The 21,196-nt window shown below is 34.3% G+C and overlaps 1 protein-coding gene across 1 annotated transcript; it reads right to left on the bottom strand.

The window, feature by feature from the left end:
• Positions 1-4,385: 4,385 nt before the first annotated feature.
• On the bottom strand, positions 4,386-16,205 carry LOC107513536 (serine protease inhibitor Kazal-type 6). Its single transcript, XM_036224142.1, has 5 exons — positions 16,148-16,205; positions 13,210-13,232; positions 8,275-8,349; positions 6,083-6,198; positions 4,386-4,431 (listed from the first exon to the last, which is right to left on the bottom strand). The coding sequence occupies exons 1-5, from the start codon at positions 16,203-16,205 to the stop codon at positions 4,386-4,388; spliced, it is 318 nt and encodes a 105-aa protein (XP_036080035.1).
• Positions 16,206-21,196: the final 4,991 nt, after the last annotated feature.

Here is a 21,196-nt window from a genome sequence, read left to right on the forward strand (position 1 = left end):
AATGAATTTAATTTCAAAAAAAACAAGAAGAGGAGAACAGCTGAGAAAAATGTGGCTAGGCACAGTTGGCATGGAAAGAAAAATGCCTTAAGATAGTTGATGTTTATAAGTTTGGTATGATTCAGTTTTGACAATGTTCTCATTGGTGTGTGAAGGCATAGTGATAGATCTGGGTGTTAAGATTAAACAGTTTTTGTTTTGTTTTGTTTTTGCTTTGAAGATAAGAGTACAAACTACACTTGAAACAGTGTGTTCTGTCCTGGATTTCACAGTAATGAGGAACATAAACAGAATTATGAATTTTTTGCTCCTATTGGCAGAGTCTTTGTGTTTTTTAATTACTAAAAAAGACATTTTAATGAAACATTTTAAACATCTAGCAATTTTAAAATAATTTAATGGTGAACCCCTGTAAGCCTACCACCTAGATTATGCCGTTACTATCTTACTATACTTCTTTTGTAAGATATCTCTCAATCTATCCATTAATTCACTTTAAATGCAGTTGAAAGTAAATTGTAGACGTCAGTACCCTTCCCTCTAAAAACTTCACAGTATATGTCATATTTAAGACTACATTATATGTTTACATTCTTTTGGTGCAAAATTTGCAAAGTATGATATGCATTAATCCTAAGGGTGTTCACTGAGGTTTGACATATATATATATATATATACACACACATCTCAGTCAGAACTTCTATATTTTGACTGTTGACTGTTGATTTTTTATTTGTGACTTGCCTCTTCTTTCTAAGATCTATAAGATTTCCGGTCTTCTGTAGTTTGTTGTTCATATACTTTCTTTTCATCTTCAAAGAACAGCTCAGAACTAGACAAGAGTTAATATTTTGATCATTTACTCAGTTAAGGCACCTGAAATAGGCTGTGAAAGAAGCGGTAGGCGTAGATAAGAGATTTTATGAGCAAGAAAAGGGAGGGAGAGTGGCCGAAGGAGACACAGAGGCATTCTAGGAAGGATGCGGCCAAGTGGCGGAAGTACACTGTTAGCGTGGACAACTTATAGGAAGCTGCCCCGGCTGGAGCGGGCAGCTCCAATAGGAGAGAGGTGGCGTAGGCCATGTGGAGAGGCTGTACTTTTAAAATGGTTTAAACTTTGTCCTAAGGATGTATGTGTAGAAAAAACAGGTTATATAGGGTTTGGTACTATCTGCAGTTTCAGGCATCTTCCGAGGGTCTTGGAATATATGCCCTATAGATAAGAGGGGACCACTGTAAGGATAAAAAAAAAAAAAAGTCACTTAGGAATTTTAAAAAATAACAAATGAACAAAAGATAGACATTTTAAAACTACCAGACTACTGAGAACAGAACAAAAATATCCTGAGCGGTGAAGAAAGTATAATGCTGAAACTGATGACAGCATAATAAGAAGTTACTAATTTTTTAAATAATTTTTTAATTTTTCAATTACAGTTGACATACAATATTATATTAGTTTCAGGTGTATAACATAGTGATTAGATATTTATATAACTTATGAAGTGATCACCCCAATAACTCTAGTACCCATCTGACATCATACAGCTATTACAATATAATTGACTATATTCCTTATGCTGTATTTTACATCCCCATGACATTTTGTAACTACCAATTTGTGCTTCCATCCTCTCAAACTCCTCCCCATCTGGCAACCGTCAAGGTGTCCTCTGTATCTATGAGTTTGTTTCTGTTTTGTTTGTTTTGTCCTTTAGATTCCACACGTAAGTGAAATCATAGGGCATTTGTCTTTCTCTGTCTGATTTACTCCACTCAACACAATACCCTCTATATCCATCTATGTTGTTGTAAATGGCAAGATTTCATTCTTTTAATGGCTGATTAATATTTCATTGTATGTATGTACCACCTCTTCGTTATCCATTCATCCATTGATGGACACCCAGGTTGCCTCCATATCTTGGCTATGTAAATAATGCTGCAATGAACATATGGATTCACATGTTCCTTTGAGGTAGAATTTTGGGTTTCTTCAGATAAATACCCAGAAGTGGGATTACTGGGTCTTTCTTTGTCTCCAGTTATAGCCTTTGTTTTAAAGTCTATATTGTCCGGTATAAGTATCACTACCAAGCTTCTGTTTATTTGTTTGTTACCATTTTCATGAAAGGTCTTTTTTCCATCTCTTTACTTTTAGTCTGTGTGTGTCTTTCAGCCTAAAGTGAGGCTCTTGGAGGCAGTATATGTAAGGGTCTTCTTTTTGTAATCCATTCAGCTACCTTATCTTTTGATTGCAGCATTTAATCCATTTACATTGAAATTAATTATTGATAGATATATAGTTACTGCTATTTTATTATTCATATTTTTGATATTTTCTTCTCCTTCTTAAAGAAGTCCCTCTAAGATTTTTTGCAATACTATTCTGGTGGTGATGAACTCTAGCTTGTTCTTTTCTGGGAAGATCTTTACCTGATGATCTTTAATTCTAAATGCTAGTAACAGCTACTGATTTCTGAGCTCTTGTTATGTATTAAAGACTATTTAAGTGCTTACATGCATTCTTTTCTTAATCTTCATGGTAAATTAAGGATGTAGTTACTAGTATCCCCATTTTACAGATGAGTAAATCAAAATGGAAAGAAGTCAAATGACTTGTTCAAAACACATAGCTTATGTCAGAGCAGTGACTTGCATTTTGGTCAGTGTGACTCAGAGATCCCACCTCTTATAATTGCCTTACCCTAATTATATATCATGTGTTTTTGTTTTATTTTGTTTTGCCAGCAAGGGGAATAGTCTTTAAACATGGAAGAGCACAGATTCCACATTTAAAGGAATAGAAGGTATATTTTAAAAGCAAAAATCTTAATAATAACTACAAAGTCTTTCATGGTTTGGATTTGTTCTTCTCTGATCTTATCACATATTATTTGCCCACTCACTCATTCATCTTCAGTCACATTGCTTCCATGGTGAACCTCGAACAAATCAGGCATGTTCCAGATTGAAGGACTGTGTTCTAGCTCTAACTTTTGCTCTTCTCCAGGATATTGGCTTGGCCAACTCCCTCATCTCCATGTCTTCCCAGTAAGAACTTTTCTTAGTACTGCGATTGGCCTGACTTAGTACTGCAACTGGCCACCACCTCTCCCAAAGCATTACTATGTCATTTATTTGTTTATTATGTTTATTGTCTTTGTTTGTTTCTCCCTGCTGGAACTAAACTATATTAATATAGGGAGTCTTTGTTATCCTTGCCCCCACCTATAACTGTATCTTCAGCACCCGGAACAGAGCCTGCCACTGAGTAGGCACTCAGTAATTTTTGTTCAACGTTATTACCTCGTAAATGCATCTAGAGATGTCTTCTGTGTGAGATGACCCAGGAAGATATTATTTGTAAATACATGCTCTACACCATGGAAGTACTCAGAGTACAGAGTGCTAACCATTACACTATAGAACTAGCGTGGAAGTACTCAAAGGGAAACTTCCCAAGACTTCCACCTGGATTACTCAGAATAAGATATTTATGTATCCAACTTGTCTTCATAGAATTAAGTCAGTTATGTAGAGACTGAACTGGTTATCAAAAGAGCTGTGTTATAACCTAGATTCTTCTACTAACGAGTTTTTTCTTTGGCAGTAATTAATTACATTTTCTCTGGGCCTTAAGATTCCTCATGCTTCATCCAGTTCTCTCATTCCATGATTAAGACCAGTTACTGCATTCTCTAAATATATACACTTTTAGAGACTTTGCATTTATTCACTATTTATTAGATATTCACCATTCATTGAATATTTATTCACTCTTTCTATCTGCTAGACCCCATGATGTTGCTGGGAAACAAATAATGGATGTCTTAGTATGTAATCCAAAGCCAGCATTTCATAGCGATGAAAAAACTAAGGTCCAGAGAGGATAAATGTTTTATTTTTTTATAAAGTACTTTTCCTAAAATTGGGAAGAACCAATATTTCCTGACCTAAGACTTAAAGAGTAAATATTGTAAAATAATTATAAGCACATTATATAATTATGTTGTTAAAATTTTTTCATTATCCACATGGAAATTCCAAGAATAAGAGAGGAGAAGGAATTTTCCTAAGATCCCACAGTGACTTTGTGGTTGATTTAGATCAGAAAAACAGGTTATGTTAGGTAAATTATTCCATTTTGTATCTGTAGGTTTTCTTAATCTTAAAGTAAAAACATCTTCCAGGCTTCTGCAGAATTTCTTTTATTGTCAAGCAAATCAAGAAAAAAAGATGTACATTGAGCTTCCCAAGACCCAAGCAGAGTCGAAGCTGTGTTTTTGTAGATTTAAAGAATCTTCTAGTGAAAAATAAAAGCAGAAGCAAGAAAAGAAGGATGAGAGAGAGCTGGAGAGTCAGCACAAAACATCAGCTTTAATTCAGCATTTTCCATAATGCTTTAGGTTGATCTTCCCACCACTTTTCCTATAAAAGAGAAAAACAAACATATGCTCAGTGCAATATCAATAGTATCCATCACAGAAGTTGGAAAAGGTGTGTCATAGTCCATGCAAATATTTGATTCTACAGGTATCCATGTCTGCAATTTGGCAGAGGTTAATTAAATTCACTCCGAGGTGACATTTGGCCTAATTACGGAAAGCATGAGTCTTAAACAAAGAAATTTCAGAGTTTTAATAAGGCTTAGATCCCCTTCAATTTAGTTTTTCCTTCTCTGAGAGAAAATATAGATAGATAGATAGATAGATAGATAGATAGATAGATAGATAGATAGATAGATAGATGAGAGAGAAAGAGAGAGGGAGAAAGAGAGAGAAAGGGAGAGAGAGCACAAGTGATAGAGGAGAGAGATCTCTGGTAAAGGTAAAAGTGATGGGAGGAATAAGGGTAATGAGACTATAATGTTTTCTGTCCTAATAGAAGATGTAAGAAGTTAAACCAAATATTGAGGCACTTGGCATTTTATAGCAGACGATATATACAGGCCTTCTCAGTAATAGGTGTCTATCAAATTTCAAATTACCCTACTGTCCCTTTCCTGGGAAAAGTTTGATATTAATTAGTCACATATGTTATATATAAATAAAGGCACATGTTCATTATGTTTCGATTCAATGTTTATTAATTCAATTCTATGTGCTTGGTCCAGTTATTATTAATAGGGAGTTATATAATCACTGTGCTGAGGAATTTTATGGCAAAGTTGAAAGAAATTAAGGCATTCTTAGAAGAAATTCTAATGCAAGAAAATGATGACAGTGGTGAAGAAATGAGGTTATTTTTATCCGGTTTAAACAAAATTAAAATTCCTTTTATTTTAGAGCAATCAGACTAAAAGATGGATTGATTTTTATTAATTACAATCTATGTCCCATTAGGACATTCATAGACTATTGGTTGAAATCTACAGTATCTGTTCTGTTCCTTATAAACATGTAAATTTAATAAATATTGACCCTTGATAAAATTTTCCTAGTATACTATCTGTAAAGTTTGGATTATCTGGATAATAAAGGATGATCCTCTTATTTATTCTTTGTTGAAAGGCTCTTTTCATAAGACTAAAGGAGAGAAATGAATGAGAATTGGTGCCTTAGCAACATAGAATTTGTTATCAAAAAAAGTGTCTGAAAATAATGTGGATAAAATAATATTTTTATTGGTAATAAATTTCCTCACAAGATTTTCATGTTTCTAACTGATGAATTTTCAAACTTAACTACATTACTAAAATTTTTCTTCAACTTCTCTAAAATTAATAATAATATAATAATAACAAAAATAAAACTGGATAAACATTATTAAAATTTTTAATTAGAAATAAATGGGAAAAATAAGAAAATGTATCACAAATCTTAAAGATATATAATTTTAAAAATAATTTCTCTGAGATGAGTCAAATTTAATAATAATGAAATCATGAAGATTACGTTTTCAAATAATTTATTATGTAAATTTTTAATTTGTTTTTGACCTATTTTCAATCCATTTTGCTTAAGCTTATTTCTTCAGTCTCCATGAGTGGGTGTGAGTAGAATATCTCAAGGTAAGTGTCATTGTCTTATTCTGAAATTTTGTCATTGTTAGGGACAGGTTTGGTGAGTGTGATACTTACGCCACCGCCTTACAGAAAGCACATTTGTTGCCATATGTCTGGCCATCAGAGCCACAGTGGGGATTAGATTCCCGAGTGCAGTAGATTTTGGGGTCCCGGAACTCGCCACAGTCAACCTACCAAAGCAAGCACAGTGATATGGACATTAGTGCACTCTGTAGAAGAGACAATTCCTCAGAACAGAGCTTTAAACAGCAAAGTTTAAATTTTATACATACATATAAAAATTTACATTTGTGATGTAAAGCTTCCTGAAATAGAAAATGGCTTTCATTATTTGCTTAACTAGAATGTACCAAACCAAACTGAGACTTTTTCCTTTGAAGCACAGGAAACCCATTTCTGTAGTTATTATATTCAGGAGTAGGTTAATGACGTAAGGCAGACACTTACGCCCTATACAAGTAAGGAGTAAGGCAAATGCCATAGGTATGACTTTTTGCTCCAACACTAAATTGTTCCAACTGAGAGTACTTTTGGGTCTTTAAATGATATTTGTTTTTTCATTTACTGTATTAACGTAACTAGTAGCATTCCTTCTTTATTGTTATAAAGATATAGATGATCATTGAGAGGAGCTTCCAAATGTTATCTGATGGCTCATTAGTTTCCCCTGTGGTTGCTACATCCATTGATCATCTCTTGAAAACAAAATTCTAATGTCTTCATATCAACTTACTCTGCCTCAGAGTCTGTTGTTTTGTATTTGAACTTTTGTGTCTCCTATAATAATTTAGTGAAGACTGCCTAAGGTGTTCTATTTAGAAAGATTCTGAGACTGCATTCAGCATTGATGATTGATTAATAATCATTATCATGGGATCTGTAGAAGTTGTCTGGAGTTTAAAAGTTATTTTCAGTTTAATGTTAATTGAATCAATATTTGGTGTACAAATGATGGTCAAGCCATTTTATGTCAAGATATAGGCAATATGCAATTAGTAGAACCGAACTTCTCCAAATGTCAGCTGTGTGGAATGAAGTAGCCTTGAACATCATTAGATAGACCATACCTTACCCGTCTCCTAGGTCCATTATAATAATACCGTCTTATGTTTACCAATTGCTTCATAATATTCAGACCCTATGGATTAACTCAGTTGAGCCTCACAATAACCCTGAGATGTACACTGAGCAATAGTATACTAATCAGGTTAAAGATATGAGTACTGACACTCAGGCTTTTTAAGTAGTTTCCAATGTCACACAGCCAGTGCTTGAACACATTCTTTCTCATTGCTGACCCCGAATTTCGAACCATTCATTGCGGGTGATTTCTAGCACATCCTCACTGAGAGAAATAAAGATCAACTGTCAACGATGTACCCTTGACCACACTTATAGTCAGGATAAGAAGGCTTTATTAAAATACTTTGTTAGGAAAATGTATGGGTATCGGCGAGAGGAATCATTTGTTTAAGATGTTGGCAAACCATTAAATACTGACAAGCCTCTCCAAAAGTTTGTATGGAGAAAAACTCAGCAAAGGAGTCATATAACTGAGCTAAAAATATGTCACATATATCAGATTTAAGGTACCTGAGACTGTTAAATACACGCTTTTGTTAAAATTTCACACCTTGTACTATTGAGGTTTTGTAGTATGTGCTTACCAGGGATCTTCTTGGGGCCCGGATGAATAGGAGCTATCTAGGATATTTATAGTTTTATCTAGAATCCTACTTTGTCCTATTGCTCTTAAAGACAACTACTTTCTTTTATACTACTTCTGAGACAGCAATCTTTCCTTTAGGTCCCCAAATAAAAACAAGGCTAGAAAATCTTGAGAGTACGTTAAACCACAAGATACTTTTTTTCTTAAAAGTGAATGTATTTTGTATTTAAGTCATTAATATATATATTTGTGATTATGTGCTTGAGTAAAGAACAGACTGTTAATCGCAGATTCACATTGATATTTTCATTTATTCCACAAGCAGCCAATGTAGCTAATGTTTGGAAGACATGGTTCTGGTTTCTGGTGATACGAAGAGGAATCAGTTATAAACACTGTCTCAGTAAGTTCGCCATCTTATTTGCATTAGAAAAGCAGAGAAGAACATAGATAATTACAGCACAATGTGTAGTCAGTGCACAGGCAACGTGGAAGCTGAGAAAAGGGCATCTCAGTCAGAGAAATGTGTGTCCCTAGAGTCACGTCAGTAAGGAAAAGAAACAAGAAAGTCTCTTACTTGAAAGAGACGCATTCCCAGGCCACCTTTCCCTGGCAATCGGCCCTCTGATCTTGTGATACAGCCTCTTTTGTCCTTTAGAAAGCAGATATGGAAGTGGCACTTGGGAAGGGCATTCATTTTGAGAGCTTCTAGACACCACCTCCCTCTCCAAACCCAATATTCCCCTTCCACTGCCCCCTGGGAATGACACTAGGAAGAGCAAAGGATTTCAAGAAACAAAACCAAATCAATCAAAAGGTACATAAACAACGTTTCTTAGAACGTAGATACACTTCATGCTTCTAAATTGTAGTGTCCTTCCAGGATCCCTGCAGAAAGCTGGAGAACCGTGTTACAGGCCTCGTTCTTCCATTTGCTGGTTGTGTCATTGCAAACAAAGCACTCAATATCTGTGCCTCAATTTTCTTAACCAAAACGTTTAAAAAACAATTGTCGTCATGCTTCATTCCCAGGTTTGCTATAAGGATCAAATGTCATCATATAAGACTTATAAAAAGCCAGTGTGGTATATTTGCAATAGTCTTGGACTAAGTGTGCAGAAAATAAGCTTCTTATTGTAGGCCTGCTCTAACGGTAGCTCTTACCACATCTTGGAAGGCGTCTGTAGTTCATACAAAATGCTAAGTACCATTGGACTAGACGGCCTTGAAGGACTCTTCCAGCTTTGATAATACAAGATTTAGCAGTGACTTCTCTCAGTGAAGTGGCTTAAATAAAGCTAAGTGTTTAGTTCTGCAATTGGATGGGAGACTTAACTACTGCCCAGAAGTTTCTTTCTTTTCTCTCTAGAGGCCCCTCTTCCCTCTCTGTGTGAGAAATTTTAGCATGTGACTGGGGACAGAAAGGGGTCATTCTCCAAGAGCTCCAGATGTTGGGAAAGGTGAAGAATGACTGCAGAGTCAGCCAGAAATCCTTTCTGTGAGGCAGAGAGCGAGGGAGGGGAATTTCAGACTTGGAACTAGAAAGAAAACATAGCTCTCGCAACCTGAAAAGTCGGCTAAGCTTTCTAAATGTCATGTTTTTCCTCTGCCTAAATTTCCTCCTCTCTTTTATATTTTTATTTTGTTCTCCTTTAAATAGAATCCAAACAACTAGTTCCTTGGGGGACATCAAAGGGAGTTTAGACCAAGGGTGATAGGGTTATCTTTTAGGTTTCCTCCATGTGACATGTAAGAGACCTAGGAGAGCTGAAATCCCCCTGCATCTATTTAAAATGCCCCAATGCTGTGTAATGTTAGGGGATTATCCTGTAGATGGAATTACACTGACTAGGATTTAAATGTTGATTCTTCTGCCTATTATCTGCATTACTTTGTGCAAACCGCTGAGTTTAAATTTCTTCGTCTTTAACTTCGGGCTGGCAATGTCTATCTCCTGGGGTTGTTGTAACCATAAGTCCTTTGAAAACATTGTAAAATTTTGAGTATCATGTGGAAGATTGCTATCATAAACACTAGCAATGTAAATTGAATCACATTCTTGAATTTTTGGAGACCATTATTTCTTACCCTATTTTAGTGAGGTTTTTGTTTGTTTGTTATGTTTTAGTGGTTTTTAGATTAGTGTTGGATTTAACAAGAGCTTCTACTTAATTTCCTCAGTCCAGCTTCCAGAGACTACTAGATTCTTGGATGCCAATGTTTAGTATAAGCCTGACCCCTTGTGGTTCTTCAAAGAACTGTACCTTCAAAAATATTCTGGAATACAGTGACAATTTTATACCCAGATTAGTCATCTTTGCTCAGGGTGACTACAAAATCATTTAACTAAGCTGGAAAATGAGTTTATACGGTCACTAAATTAACTAAAAAGTCAGGAGCATTGGTATTTTAGTCTAGCATTTTAGTTCTCCAAATAAACTGAATGAAAATTTGCAAACTTACGTACATTCACACACATACCCCTAGGGAAGGGACTTCATTTCTTCTTCCTTTTACTAAAAATACTACCTATGTGGTTACACCAGCTGCTTTCTTACCACGCCAGTTTTCTAAACTTCTCCTTTACTTGGCATCTACTTTCACTATTTTTATATCCTTTCCACACTACCAAAATGGCTCCAAAAATGACACCCTTCAGGATACATCCATTGGCTAGTAATAAAACATTCATGATCTCTTTACTCCTTTTGAAACTTTTTTTGACTTCTTTAATATGGCAATATGCTGGCTCTCCAACGATTTTTTTTCTCTATCCTTTTTATTATCTTTTTAATTTCCTCCTGAGTATTCGTTATGGTCATTTTCAAGAAAATGTTATATACTTGATTATCTCTTTGAAGACACTAGCGAGTACTAGACTTTTTTTCCTTGAGTCTTCATCAAAATCTCAAATTTAATCTCTAATTGTCAGAAATATACAGGATGCTATTTAATCAACATTTTGATTCATATTTAATATTCCTTTATGTCCAAAATATAACTATTTTTCTTCAAATTAGTTTTATGTTCTAATTTTTCCTTTTTACATATTAGTACCATTCATCAGATTCCTCTACCTACCCTCGGATTAAAACACTGACATTTCTTTCCCCTTGCAAATGTTGAATTTTGTGTATTTTTTAAAATTTCAAGTCCTCTTTACCAATTTCAAATGTGCTACCTACGCCCGTCCTCAAGATTTCTCACCTGAATTAATGCAGTAAATTCTGCTCTCTCTGTTTCCATTTCCTCCAAGTCTCAAAATTCCGCTTACACATGGAGACAAGTTATTTTACTTTAAACTACTGTTTTCATTATATTGCTTCTTTGTTTAAGAAGGGAGCATAGGAAACACTATTATATATTTGTTCAGAAAATTATACTGCCTGAAGCACTTTGACGTGCATCACACAATGGCTTTCTTTTGCTGGTTAGAGGTAGTGTAGGGCCATGGAGGCTCATTTAATAGGGAGCCAAGGGTCCTAAGATATTGACTGCATGGCTTTACTTCTGTTGGTAAACTTGAGTAAACTTAGGTCCTCTTTCTGGGATCTCAATTTTCTTCTCTGTAGTTAAGTTGTGGATACTGGTTGACATCTCCAAATTGTACTTAGATTTTTTTTTGTCAGTATATTAATTATAAGTAAATCCAAGCTAATGAGTAAAGATGAACAGCTCAAAACATGTTCAATGAAGGAGCGTTATTTTACTAACTTTATTAAAAAATCACCATATCTTTCTTTACCTTAAAATACAAATGAAAATAAAATTAGCTATCGCAAAAATTATTGTGACAGAAAATGTTGCCAGTCATTGTTTCTGAGAGGTTTATTATGTTAATTTCGATCTGAAATATTCATTTAAATAGCTCTTTAGGGATATAGTTCCCAAAGACACAGCCTAGTCGAAAAATAAGAAAAAGACAATGTAGCGAGTGATTCTAAATGTATTTTGTTGCAAGTTTGTACTTTAGACATCTACCATTGATGCTTCCTCAAGGGGAGACTTCTTGGCATGAGACAGGTTGCTGGAGTTTTGAGGAAATCTCTTTTCCTTTTGTCTTAGCAAGATCAGACTTGAGCAAGCATGCTCTTGAGGTTAGTTTCAAATTCTTCTTCCTGGCATTTGGAACTGTCCCTGTCCTTCCAGTCATGCAGAAGAGAAATGGTAGCCTTGATGCTATCTGAAAGGTGGTACCTTCCCTGACCTTTCTATTTGAGTGGAAAAAAGACAGCAGTCTTGGCAAGGCAGGCTTGGTTTATACTGATTTAAATACCTAAGACCAGAGGGCCTTATCATTTAACACTCGTTTAATACTAGACAGTTGACTCTAGAATGTTATTTTGGAGATGTGGAAACAAAGTCAACAAGAAGGGAGGAGGCATCCTTCAGATCACACAGCCAGTGAATATTCAAATTAGAACTCATCTACATTGTTTCTAAATATTTGAGCACTTGAAAGTTAGTGCTCCCCAGTGCTGAATAATTGTTTAGAACACAGATTCAAAACCTCCCGCCTGTGTGATTATTATTTAGTAAGTCCAGCATGATTATGGGAATCTGCATATTTAATAAGCATCCCTAGTGATTATAAAGCAAGCTGACTATAAGGCTTAGGCCCATCTAAAGGGATAGAATCAGTAAAAAGTAGATTTCAAATGAACTTTAGAAGACACTAAAAACCTGTGAAACATCAGAAATCCTGGAAATCAAATACTAAGGAAGGAAAGTGTGTCCCTTGTGTGTTAAGGGAAAATTGTGATTAAATTCTATATCTTTTCGACCTATGTGTAATGATCTTATATTTCAGTACCTATGTGGAAATAAAATGTGTTGGCTGGATCTTATGTCCTTTTCTTGTTTGTATGTTTTGAACTTTAACATAGACATAGCTTAGACAATAAAGAAAATTTGTGCCCTTTCCAATTTTCTACCCAAGCTGTATTTACATTTGAGTGAACCAGTTTAGGTATACCCAATACGGAAGAGTAAACAACATTTTTTTTCTACCCTTGGTTACTTTATTTCTACAAAGAAAGTAGTAACCTCTGTCTTAACTCTTTCAGAAATTGTTAATTATTAATCAATAGCAAATCCTTTTATAGTTACCAAATGCTTCCACACAGTTTATGGAATTTAAATCTGACTACAGTTCTTTGAGGTGAATAATACAATCCATTTTTCATAGCTGTGGAAGTTGCAATTCAGGAAACTCAAGTAACTTGTTCAAGATTACATGCTGAAAGCAGTGATAGAGCATGATTCATCCTATTTTGATTTATATTCATTTTGCTTTAACAAAATCTGAGACTGGGTGTTTAGGCTCTGTTAAACTGCAAATGGTATAGAGAGATCGTATTCAGAAAATTAATTACTTCCATTGATTTCTGCATTTGGCCCGCTTGTTCATTGCTTTTGCTCTTTTACTCATACACAAACCTCTCTTTGGCCAGGGAATACCAACCAAGCATCATCGCTCAGGTCTGAAGAATAGATAAAAATATGCACTGACCTGTTCTCCTTGACTGAAGACACCTGCAAAAAAAATAATAAACAAAAATAAATTTTAAAAAAATCCAAACACTGTAATTTTTATATGTACAAAAAGTGGGATTTGTAAAATTAGGAAATCTTCAAGACTGGAACGATACTTGTTCTTGGTTCTTGCTCATCTTAGCAAGTCAAGGCACGGTTGTTTTGTTTTTTGTACCTGTGCACCTCTTAGGGAGCAGTAGAACCTTGGAAGCAATGAAAGGGGATGGACCATGATGAGGTCATGTTTCTTAGAGGTTAGGGTGTGATGAGAAAAAATAGTTTAAGGATCTGGGGATTCCTGTTACAGACTTGGCCAACTCACTACACTACTGTGGGAATAGCCTTATCATCTCTGAAGAAGTTGGGCTGTAAAGTTTCCTCTAACTTTGACATTCTGAGGTTCAGTGCATTCTCTCCCTAAAGCCTTTGTTACAGGCATTTCGAGAAGGGACTACCATTGTTTTTTGTTCTTGTTTTTCTGCCCTCTATACTTGGCTTTAAAGATTTGACCCAAATATAGACTGGCAAAGACAAACTCATTCTCAGTTCCATGACTCATTTCTCTTCCTACATCTCTCTAAATTCCTGAAAGAGAAAAAAAATCTATAAATACAGTCAATTCTCTCTCTCTCTCTTCATTTTTATGATTATGCCTATAATTTTAGGTTGTGGCTAATTAGCTTGGTGGTTTAAAATACTGAAATAATAGAAGTCTTAGGTTTAATCCTGGTATGAGCTGAAACCTGATCATTTCTATGGAACTTCTAATGCCAGTGATACCTCTCAGGTTAAGCCCAAAGCCACCTTGATGACAGAAACTGTATAAATAAATGTAATCCTTCTCTAGTGCTGGACAGCACTTTGGGGAGGACAACTGGAAATACCTTAAACTACATTCTCTATTAATGAAGATGAGGAGAGGAAAGATAAGACTTTTAAATTGGAAAGAAAGTTCATGATCATCTGCTGTAGTGATTACTAACCTCGTAGTAGCAGTGTGGCTGGTTACTAAAAATACAGATTTTTATGATGATCACTTGAAAATTCCATTATATAAGACCAAGTGGGACCTGGAAGTCTATATTTTTGTAACCACTCCAAGTGATTCTTATGACCAAGGAAATCTCATTATTACAGTTCTCAGCTAAGTCCTCACTGTACAAATCTTTGATTAGAAGAGATTTTGTTCAATGTCTTATATCTAGGAAATATCATGGCAGAAGGAAGATTAATAGCAACAATGGCTGAGTTCAGTCTAACAGTCTCATTATTAAAATTTATTAATGGCTATACTAATAGATATTTGTTGAACACTTACTATATTCTATCTATTTCGTTAAGCACTTTACATGCATTTTCTCATTTAATTCCCCATATAGGAATGTTCTTTTTGTATCTATATTTTACAGATAAGAAAAAGAGACTCAGAAATGTCATACAGCTAGAAAATGGAAATGCCAGGACTGAAACTTATTTCTCTTGGTCTCAACATTAAAGCTCTTAGGCACAATGCCTTCTCAAATACCAGCACACCTACTAAGAACCATGTTTTGGTAAATTAAGTGTATTAGTCAACCAGATCCAATTTAATGATCAGTTCATCTTTGTAAAGAGAAGCTATAAGAGGACATAAATTAATTTCTGAGAGTATCTTAGCAGGTAAGTTTTAATATGATCATATCTATTTTTTATGCCATCTCAGCAATTCATAGACCAGCTCATTCATTTATGTTGTTTAGCCTTAGTAGTCAAACTTACCTCATAATATCACAGGAATTCATTATTCAATTCTTCTCTTATTTCTAAATCTATTTGTTCATGTAAATATGACCAGTTTCCATTGAATAATAATTTTTCTAGATGTGCAATCTCATTGAAAAACTGCTTTTTTTTTTTTTTTTTTTTTTTTTACATGTTCAGGCATTTAAAATCTTAGCTATGAAATTTAAGGAATTTTTCATGGAACGACAATAGACCAGACATGAAAGTTCCCAGGACTCAGTCTCATTTTTAGCATTCTACAAATGAGAGAATGTCTCACACAGCTGAGCCATTGCTTCAGTTGGCACAACCATTAATGGAAGAGATCTTTGGTCTCGAGACTCTAGCATGTGCTTTGTTCACTACAACGGCATATAGTAGGAAAATAAAGAAGGAAAGAAAGAGTTTCAGTGGCCTTGTTCATTCAAATGAGCCTGCGATGAAAAACATCAATCAAAGTACAATTGTCCTTTAAGCAATCAGAATTGATAGACTATATGACTATTGCCCAATAAAGTGACCAAAGATATTCCCTTGCTTGAAGAATTGTTTATTTTACCAGCAGTATATATGTTTTAGCATTCTAAGTTTTAATAACTGTTTTTCTCAAGGATTCTCTCATTGAGTTTCCTTTTCCCCATTGCTTCAATTTTAATTATTTGATTTCCAATTACTGTATACGAATAATGAGCACAGGAAAGCTTTCCTTTGTCTTAGAAGGCAAAACTAATACTTAAAACAACTAGCTATTCCCCAGACTATTTCTGTGAAACAAACATAAACTATGATGTCTAGAAGATCTGATCAAATCCCAAATTCTACTTACTAGTTGCAAGTCCTTTAGCAATTTTCTTAACTTGTTTATACCATGGTTTTCTTATGTGTAGAATATAGATAGGAATGCCTTGCATCAGAGATAATGGCTAAAAGCCCTTAGTACATGCCTAGAATATAGTATATGCTCAATAAATGATCAAATATTTTGATCATTATCACCATTTTCATCATCAAAATTATTATCATAATTATGATGCTCTCTCAGAATTGGTCTTTTATATTAAAATTATTAGAATTTTGAAATATGAGGGTAAATACACTTGTCATTTGCAGCTCAGCATAAATATTGAATTTCAATTTTAAGGAAAAAAACTCACCTGAGAAAAAGCAGAAAAGAGCCAGAGAGAGGAGCAGAAAGACACCTGATATTTTCATGGTGCCAGTTAGCTCACTCAGATCAAGGCTGCTTTGTCCTGCCTAGGTTCTCTGTCAGGACACTTCCCAGAGCACTAAAACACACACTCAGACATATATATAGAGACATGATAGAGGGAGTTGGGATCTCCACCTTCTTTATAAAATCACATTCTAAACTCATATACAGTCCTATACACTTTAGGTATTTATTAGGACCTGACGACAATGTAAAGAAATGCTTCATGATCCCCATCAATCTTAAAATTAGGACAATTACGTGAGTCGCACCTTAGATCTTATTAATAGAGGATGTCACGCTCTTCTGGTAGACTAGATTTTCCTAACAACCAATACATCCTCCCTGCTCTTCCCTCTCAGGTGTCGCTACATTAAAGGGGTGAGTCACTGGTGGAGCCCCACTTGATGTGTATGTTTCTTTCAGACAGTTCCTACCTGTCTGTGGTCCAGATGAGTAGCCAGAGAGGAATGAAATCTTGGGTGTAACTTGGATTTTCAGAGTCTACGTCATCTAAGATGTACCTAAAAAAGACATGTATTCTACATTGTCAACAGAACTGCATCATAAGAAGCACTTTCTGGGCAACAATTAGCCTGTTATTTTTTAAAAATTATATTGTAGATCAAGTGGCATAATTTTCAAATTTTAAGTCAAAATGAATAAGGGAGGCAATGTATAAATTTTTAATTTGTAAAAATTATTTATTTTTAGAAGATATAGAATTGAGGAATGTCTGAAATAAGCACTATTTAATACTTCCCCTTTTTCTGCAAAATAAAAAAGTAGTTAAGATAAAGCTCTTTATGTTTTAACTCCTTAAAAATATACTATTGTACAAGTGAGATGTATTTTATTAATTACCTTGGCCAATTTAATTGCAAGACAGATCAAAGAATGGGATGCCATAGCTTCCTTCGGGTGAATGAAAAATAAATAAACAATGGTTATAGTAATAAAGAGAAAGTCTGTCTCAAATCATAAACAGCTACTTAAAATATCATGAAGGAAAACATAACAATTTAAAGTATGGGAAGAATATGCAAAATGTGCCCAATTTAAATGCAGGTGATTAACACAAAGTATGTATGAATAAGTTGGAAATCATACATCTGAATGTATGATTTTCTCTTAAAGTAGTTACCTTGAGAAAATATATACATATATACACAGTTAATATATTGTTTCCTCTATTTCAGGACATTTGTTTTCTTTCTGGAAATGATACATTAAAATTTTTAATTTGATTTATCTCAATATTTAGGATGAATTTTCTGTCTGAAAAGGTGAATATATTTTGTTGAATTTTATAATAAAAAATAATTCTGTTTAATCAAAAATAAAGCATGACTGTGATAAAAATAAGAATTTTAAAAAAAATTGCTTCTCTGACGATTTTAAGAGGCTTGAATTTAAAGGGTAGAGAAAAACACACATAGGAAAGAGAGGAAAAGAATAAGTGGAAAGGAAAAGTACATGCTTGGGAAGTTAGTAAAAGAGTTGACATTCTAAGGTGGTGTGACAGCACACATACATACACACACTCACACATACGTAATCCTAAAGTCTTTTAACAAAAGGTTATAGGTCAGGATGTTAGACACTGAAAGTTTCAAAGACACTAATGAACAAGCTTGAAAATTATATCAAAACTTTTCTTGAATACGTCATGGGAGGAGGAGTCTGAGAATATTTAGAAAGACGGGATCACTGGGAAATTGCTTAAGGAAAGCTATGAAATTTTCACATGCCCATTTTGTCGACTCGTGATCTTTAATTATTTTTGCCTCATTACATGAGATAAAATAAAGAGAAGTGCTTGGAAACGTCACAAGATTTCATAGGCTTGGAATTCGGGACTGCTGCTACCTTGCTCTGTCTTTCCCATTCCGCTCCAAATGCTCCTTTCTCCCTTTAGCCTTCTCCCTTTCCTTCTTCCTTCGTGTTCAGAATATATGAGTCCAGTTTAAGCCTAGCCTCACATCTCCCAAGTGGCAGCAGTTCAAAGGCATTAACAAATAAAAATTTAAAAATGTAACAGCAGCGGTCAGTGACATTTCACCACAAAATCCAAGGTGGCCTTCCTAAAATTCCTGTTTAAAGGTTTCCTCATTTGTGGTAGTTGCTTTTCATACTTTGCTCTATACTCTTAAAATCACTGTTCACCTAAATGTTTCTCTCTTCATCTTCCATTTTATTCTTCCCTATCGTTCCCATCCTTTAAGAGCTTTGCTTCAATAGGTGTTTTTGTTTGAACGATTTTAAACTTTTTCTGAAAGGTTTTAATTCTTTATCCTCAATATTTCCCCTGCGCACCACAACAAAGCTTACGAGCTAGAAGACAAATTAAGTGTGGACTCTGGGCAGGTGATAGGGAGAAGTTATAACATCAAAAAGGATATATATTTTAAGGAGTCTGGGACCTTGAACAATAGTTTTTGTTAGGTTTCTGAGACCACGTGAAAGGTTTTTTCTTTTTTCTTTTCATAAAACATAAAGGAAAAGGTAAGAAACATTCTCTGGAAATCACTTAATTAGCTCCTTAAATAAGAAGCAGAGATAATAGAAGGTTACAGAGAAGTTATGGGCAATTATTCATAAACATTAAAGATGCCGTGTATAATTCTAGTCTTCAGGCTGCAGAGTAAGTAAATGAGAGGCATTTGAATTTTGTTTTCTGTAACAACTCTGAAAGGAAAATAGAAAAAGTTTTAACAATCATAATATTTAAGGTAAGTTTCAATGAACTGAATCATGAAAAGAAAAAGAAACAGAGGATAAAGAAAAGAAAAGGAAGTATGGGAGAAGGCAATAAAAATCAAGCCTTTTTACAGACAGTAGAATGAAGTCCCAACATACATACAGTTGATTTATAGAACTTAACATGCACATTTTCTTTATATAATTAAAGACAAAAACAGATGCCATCTTAGGGGAAGAGAAGGACTAAAGAGACCAGTGAGAAGGGAGAACCAGACACACACTCACTTAGTAGAATGTGAGTCCTTACTGAGAGAAATTTTATGATATTCACAGTACTTTCAAAACTCGTATTTTCATAAAGATTAATAGGTGATCAGAAAATGTTTGTTAAGTGACTGAAATCGAAATAACTTTAATTGCCAAGACAATTATTTTCTGTGATTACTGTAAAATGAAGAAAAGAACAATTAAAATGAGAAAAATCTCACTTTTTTGGCACATAAATCTTAGCTTATATAAAATTTGATGCACTCTGCTCAATATGTTACATCCAAAATTCAGTAATGTTTTATCAGGGAAAAAAAAATAGACTTTTAAATTTAGACCTTAAAGGACATTTACCTCAAACTTTTATTCAATACAAAATATGATCTAAAGTTCTCTTCAGAAATACATGCTACTTTTATACTTTGTGGTTCTGTGATGGAGAAGAAATCGCATAGGCTGATTCCAGATGGACATGGCATGTATAGTCAGTCCACCTCTGCCACAAACTGCATGATTTGAGGGCTATTAATTAACCTTTATGAGTTTTAATATTCTTAGTAAGATGGCTTTCTGGGTTATTTTTATGCATCTGATACTTACTTCTTTGACTTTCTCGGTTCGGAAATGCCTTTAATGTTTTGTTGAAATTTTGCATTCAGTTTCTCAAAATTGTTTAGGTTTGAGTATGTCATCATGTTAGTGATCCCTCTCAACTTTGTATCAACTATAAATCCAGTAAACGTTTTCTTGATCATCATCAATATCATTGAAAAGTGTTGAATGAAGTTATTTCACCGACTTACCTCCAAGATTATTCTACTGAAATCAATGTTTGTGATTTTTCTTGCATGATACCAAGCTCGCGCCCTTATGAAATACAATGAGGCATATTTGGCATGATTGCTTTTAAATAATCTATGTAGATTACTGGTCATCCTTGCTAAATGCTTATATTATCATATTTCCTCCTCCCTATCAAAGACTCTATACCTTTTCCAAAATAAGCTCTCCACAGCTTCTCATTTATTTCCATTCTATTTTCCTTCCTTAACTCACAGTGTTGTCTTAGCCTGGGATGTTCTTTTCTTCTTTAATCACTACGTGTATAAATTGTACGTGTCATATAGTGAGAAGTCCAAATTACAACACCTTTCACAGAGCAGTTCTTAATCCTATAAAGCAGACATCCTACACCATTACATGAAAATCTACTCTGGATTGTTGATATGTTATATTTGGCCCACACAATGGTTTTGACTTTTTAAAAATAGTCCACATTTTTAAATTTTTGAATTTTTAGCAAAAAAATAAATAAATAAAACATGAGATTTAAAAAAAATATATTTTGGCCCTTCACTGCCAGGGCAAAACTCAATTTAGTGGTAACTGCCTCATTTAAATGTATGGTTCACCATATTTATATGAGCAAATAATTTCAACAAAAAAACCAAAAACATGCAGCGGAGAAAGGAAAGTCTCTTCAATAATTAATACTGGAAAAACTGGAAAGCCACTTGCAAAAGAATGAAATTAGACTGTTGTCTATCCCCACACACCGAAATTAACTCAAAATGGATTAAGGACATGAATATAAGACCTGAACAATAAAATGCATAGAAAAAAACATAGGAACTAAACTCAAGAATCTTGGACTTAAAGAGGATTTTATGAATTTGACCTCAAAGGCAACGGAAGTGAAAGCTAAAGTAAATGAATGGGACTACATCAAATTAAAAAGCTTCTGTTCAGCAAAAGAAATCATCAACAAGGTAAAGAGACAACCATCCTAGTGGGAAAATATATTTGCAAGCAACATCTCTGAAAAGGGCCTGATATCCAAAATATACAAAGAACTCATACGACTCAATAACAACAAAAAAACAAACGATCCAATCAAAAAATGGGCATAGGATCTGAACAGACACCTCTCCCTAGACAACATACAAATGGCCAAAAATTTTTGAAAAGATCCTCAACATCACTAGCTATTAGGGCAATGCAAATCAAAACCACAATGAGATAC

Source organism: Rousettus aegyptiacus, unplaced genomic scaffold (assembly GCF_014176215.1).
Source record: "Rousettus aegyptiacus isolate mRouAeg1 unplaced genomic scaffold, mRouAeg1.p scaffold_m13_p_7, whole genome shotgun sequence".
Taxonomy (NCBI): Eukaryota; Metazoa; Chordata; class Mammalia; order Chiroptera; family Pteropodidae; genus Rousettus; species Rousettus aegyptiacus.

Coding starts and splice junctions, on each gene's coding strand:
- LOC107513536 (XM_036224142.1), bottom strand. CDS start 16,205: ATGAAAATATCAGGTGTCTTTCTGCTCCTCTCTCTGGCTCTTTTCTGC. Junction 8,350..13,209: donor TCTTCAGTCAAGGAGAACAG/GTCAGTGCATAT, acceptor TGCTTTCTAAAG/GACAAAAGAGGCTGTATCAC. Junction 4,432..6,082: donor GCTTTCTGTAAGGCGGTGGC/GTAAGTATCACA, acceptor TCTCTTTTATAG/GAAAAGTGGTGGGAAGATCA.